This window comes from Urocitellus parryii, chromosome 2, assembly GCF_045843805.1.
Source record: "Urocitellus parryii isolate mUroPar1 chromosome 2, mUroPar1.hap1, whole genome shotgun sequence".
NCBI classification, from domain to species: Eukaryota; Metazoa; Chordata; class Mammalia; order Rodentia; family Sciuridae; genus Urocitellus; species Urocitellus parryii.
In genome coordinates, this window is record NC_135532.1 from 101,779,977 (window position 1) to 101,785,059 (window position 5,083).

A 5,083-nucleotide genomic window follows, 5' to 3' on the forward strand; every position below is an offset into this window, starting at 1 on the left:
GGAACGCGCCCTCAACCCTACAGGGGACAAGAAGCTCAGTGTTAATGCAGATACCTAATTGGGTCAGTCTGACCAAGTAGTTTGAGGCCCCCCCGAATTCCTGAAAGTAAGGTGGCTCCGGAGCAAAAATCGCCACCTTCGCGCACTCACCATATTAATTCACGTTGGATGGTGGATAGCTCTTAGGCTGTGAATAGTTCTTGGATTGCGACCTAGGGCTGAGTGCAAGTGGCTTGCAGAGGAGCGCGGCCCCTCTTAGGAGAAGGAAATAGGAGAGTGTGCACATGCCCCGGAAGTGCCTGGGGGCGGGGGACTGGAGTTGGTCTGGAGGCTCAGGGGAGAGAAAAGTGCCTAGAACCCTGTTCCAGATCCCTCCTTAAGCAGTTTGCAAAAGGTTGATTTGTATTAACACAAACCTCTGGATATAGGTTTCATATCCCCTGAGAGAGATTGGCGGGTCCCCACTGGATGCTGGACCTCTCTGCAAATATGAGTATTTCTCATTCCTTCCCAGAGCCCCTGGGATTCTGCGGTAGACTTAGAATCAGTGGCTGGTGGACTTCGATCTCAGGCAAGTCCTTGAACTCGCGCACAGCACTGCTGGTCTGAACTACATATTGGTTGCCTGCGACTCCTCCCAACTGGACTGAAAAGTGCGTTTCGAAGTAAAGGCTGCTGACCTGCTGGCCAACGCGCCTGGAGGTAACTCCTTCGCGGATCTTATATGATCAGAGAAAGCGCACCTGTCGGTTTCTAAACGAATCAAGAGCAGGATCTCTTCTCAGGTGCAATTAATCTACAAGGCAGATCTTTCAATCGCTCTGGTATAAGTTGAAGGTTCCAAGTTTGGCTGCAATACTATTGAATTCCCAGATGTGATGCCGGCGGGATAGGGGGGAAAACAGTGGTTTCAAATCCTTTACAACAAGCACCACCATTTACCTCGCAGTTAATTCTGGCAAGTCACCTAGCTTTTCTCAATCTCAGTTTCCTAATCTGTAAAATGGGAACAGCGATCCCCCCCCCGCTCTGAATTGAGAGCTAATGGTGAAAAATCCCATCCTCTTTCTAATCATAGGAAGAAGCAAGGTGTTCTCCAACTTGACACATTGCATGCTAAAGACTCTCCCTTCCTGACTTTTTCTCCCTGCCTCCTTTCTCCCCACCCCCACTCCACCGCCTCCCTCCATCCCCAGCTCCTCAAGCCGACAGAGCAGCCTGCGTTTCTGGCCTGTCCTCCTGAGAGAAGCTGGTGCAAAAGCCAATAAGCCCGGAACATACGCAGGTCCTGCCGGGAGTGGGACAATGGTTTCCATTTAATAAATATTTTCCCCAAGGGCATTTCACATCGGGCAGGCAATTATTCAAAGGAAACAGGCTCGCAGTTTGGCTCTGCGGGTTATTTCGTCCTCTTTACCCGAAGAATGCTCATCTGACTCTAGAAACGAGTCTGGAGTCTCGAAGCCTCTCTGGGTGGAAGAGGCGCCCAGGGATAAAACGACCCTAGTTTTGAGTACAGCCCGAGACTCCCTGTAGGGGTGCAGAAGGGGCATCAGGAAGGCCCCCAAGCCGGACCTCCACGCTGCTCTTCCAGATGGACAGTTGTGGAAGAGAGTTGAATAATAAAGACTACTGAATGATGATGATGATGATGATGATGATGATAACATAAATAAGAACCATGAAAGAATCCCTCTACCCCCGCCCCCCTTCCACACACACACACACTTTCTCAGCGAAAGTGAAGACCAGATCGGTGCTGTTAAGGGCTCACCAACCCGGATTTCCACCCTCTGCACTGCCCGAAGAGAGGCCTTATGGCCTGGACTCAGCTCTCTGCTCTGATGCCCAGGGGCTCAGAGATACGCCTCACCCTGGGGCAGAGGTGGAGCCCAAGCTGCAGGGCCCTTCTGTGTGAACGCAGCCAAAGAACAACGGAAGATCTAGCGCAAAAAAAAGTTTATTTCGCTTTTACCCTGAGTTTGATATATTCTTTTCCTCTTCCAAGGATCTTTGACAAGGGGGGAAATGCTGTCCTTGCATTTCGTGGCAAGGCTGTCCTATTTATCAAAGGAGCTCTCCCCTAGCTCCCTTTGCTGCCACCCCGGCCCCCGGTCTTTGTATTCCAAGTCCTAATTCTCTCTGGCACAACCAGGAAAGAAACAGGAGGCAGGAAGAATTTTATTTTTTGACAGTGCCAGAGACAATGTGGAGCCCAAATCGCCAGTCCTGAGCTTAGTCGCTGTGTTCTCTCGGTTTCAGTCTCTCTCTCTCTCTCTCACACCTCTCCCCGCCCCCACCAGTGTCGCTCCCTCTAGCCTCTACTCGCGCGTTGGCAGGTGCTCCCCCTCGCCTTCTCTGCAGCTGATTGGCGCCCAGGTTGGGGAGTCACCGCCCCGCGCTTATGTCAGAGTGCGTGCTGTCCGGGCCCACCTCGCCTTTGAACTTCGCCGCTTTTGGCTCCTGTTCATCTGCCTCCCCGCATTCTCAGCCAGGTGCAGTGCTAAGGCAAGGCAGCTCCGGGGAAGTCAGGGGAGGGGGGAGCCACGGCCGGAGACGCAAGAGAAGAGAAGGGAACTAGAGAAGGCGAAGGTGGAGAGGGAGAGGAGGAGCTTCCTGCCCTCTCCAGAAAATTACCTGGCCACTTAATCCCAGAGACTCTGGTACTTGGGCCCCAGTCTCAGGTGCCCACAGCCCCTCCGCCGAAAGCCCTCTCATCCCCCGCCCTCCTGTCCCGGTTCGCCCCCCGGGGGCTACCTGGGTGCTGGGACTGGAATGATCAGCTGAACTTTGCCGGATCAGTTCTTCTCTCTGGCTTCCCCTCAGCTGCGCCAAGGAGAGGGGAGCTCAGAGTCCCGGCTCAGGACGGAAAGACAGACTGCCAACCGCTCCCAGGCTCGCCCACAGAGCCCCTTGCACTCCCCACCCCCGCCCGCCTAGCCGCCGGGACCATGTCCAAACCTTCAGACCACATCAAGCGGCCCATGAATGCCTTCATGGTATGGTCCCGGGGCCAGCGGCGCAAGATGGCCCAGGAAAACCCCAAGATGCACAACTCGGAGATCAGCAAACGCCTAGGCGCCGAGTGGAAGCTTCTGTCTGAGGCAGAGAAGAGGCCATACATCGACGAAGCCAAAAGGCTGCGCGCCCAGCACATGAAGGAGCACCCTGACTACAAGTACCGGCCACGGCGCAAGCCCAAGAACCTGCTCAAGAAGGACAGGTATGTCTTCCCCCTGCCCTACCTGGGCGACACGGACCCGCTCAAGGCGGCCGGCCTGCCCGTGGGGGCCTCCGACGGCCTCCTGAGCGCGCCCGAGAAAGCCCGGGCCTTCTTGCCGCCTGCCTCGGCGCCCTACTCCCTGCTGGACCCCGCGCAGTTTAGCTCGAGTGCCATCCAGAAGATGGGTGAAGTGCCCCACACCTTGGCCACCAGCGCGCTGCCCTACGCGTCCACCCTGGGCTACCAGAACGGCGCCTTCGGCAGCCTCAGCTGCCCCAGCCAGCACACGCACACGCACCCGTCCCCCACCAACCCCGGCTACGTGGTGCCCTGTAACTGTACTGCCTGGTCTGCCTCCACCCTGCAGCCCCCCGTCGCCTACATCCTCTTCCCAGGCATGACCAAGACTGGCATAGACCCTTATTCGTCAGCCCACGCCACGGCCATGTAACCCCCAGCCTGGCCCGGACCTGAAGGGTGGCCTGGAAGCGGGGTCTGCACCCTGTCCTCTGCGCCTAGCCCTGGCCTGCAGATGCCTCTGGGTCAGCCCTGCTGCTGCCCCTTACCCTACCCAGACTCTGCCTCTCTCTTCCAGGGGAAAGGGAGGGGCATCCTCCCGGACCCAAGGCGCAGACAGGTGCAGAAACTTGCAAACATTATGAGAGCTACACAGCTGCCCCATCCCTACTCTCCCCAAACAAATCTCCGACTGTACCCCCTTTGGACAAAAAAAGTGGGCAGTTTTGCTTTATTTATGTCCCCTTCACTCTCCTCGGATAGGCTTTGGACTCGGAACTCCCAGATCCTGGTATTATATCTAGAATATGCATATATATATTTTTTTCTTTTTCCCCCTGAAGAAAAGAGACAGTTGGGTCTCCACTTTTCCATCAGACACAACTAGGCACCATTTACTCTTCATGTGTGGGGGGAAAGAAAAGCTTAAAAGTTTAAAACTACAAAAAGGGAAACATTTCTATTTAAAACCATGCTATAATAGTGTTTGCTTCTTTAAAGGGAAAACAAAACAAAAAAAAAAGGACCCACTTTGCTATTTGTGTAAAGCAGTGCTCCTAGAGACCTAAGTTTACTTTTAGACAGAATGTCGGGTTATGAAGTCAGGAAGTAGAAGGTGAACAAAAATTAAAATAATAAAAACATCCTTAATGATCACAAATGTTTTGACGATGTCTTGGAAATGTACCTAGAAGGATTTTACCTCGTTACTCTGTTCATTTGTTGAACAAAGACGTTTTGAATAAAGACAATCTGTCATTGCAAAGAGTAACCTTTGATGTGCATAAAATCAAGTCAGGAGGTCAGGTCCAGCCGCCGGGGAACTGGGGCCGCGGGGAGGCTGAGTGCTGGTGGAGCGACTCTAGCAGTGATAGCTGGCGCTGTCCTGCTTTGACCGAACCTTGAAGCCTGGTGCAGAAGGGCCTAGAGTCTGGGATCTGTAGGGATCCCGCCCCGGGGAGCCGCTTTTTGCCTTTAGAGACCAGACAAAGGTATCAGTACCTGGGCCCGCACTCTTTCTGCGCGTTCTTCGCAAAAGCGTGGGGTCGCTTCAAGAAGTGAAGGAACCCAGACAAAAGGCGAACCTTGGGTTCGCTTTTAAAAAACAAAACTCCAAAGGAATGGGGAGAAGCACGAGTCTCCTGGGAACCAGTTGCTCACCAAGCATCGCGTCCTACTGCAGGTGTTTAAGTTTGCTAGGGGCGAGGCGAGTGGAATCCATTAAAAAAATTTTTTTTAGATACTTGGAAACACTGTTACCGGCTTCTCTGGGGACCTGGGACTCCAAACCGGTTCCTAAGTTAGAAAATAAAAACCTAAGAAATGCAGAAAAACATTCCCTAG

General features: G+C 53.5%; 1 protein-coding gene across 1 annotated transcript; it reads left to right on the forward strand.

Annotated features, from left to right (window-relative positions):
• Positions 1-2,951: 2,951 nt before the first annotated feature.
• Sox14 (SRY-box transcription factor 14) lies at positions 2,952-3,674 on the forward strand. Its single transcript, XM_026385074.2, has one exon. The coding sequence runs from the start codon at positions 2,952-2,954 to the stop codon at positions 3,672-3,674; it is 723 nt and encodes a 240-aa protein (XP_026240859.1).
• The last annotated feature ends 1,409 nt before the right edge of the window (positions 3,675-5,083 follow it).

Excerpts from the sequence above, each read along its gene's own strand:
- Sox14 (XM_026385074.2), top strand. The coding sequence starts at position 2,952 with ATGTCCAAACCTTCAGACCACATCAAGCGGCCCATGAATGCCTTCATG.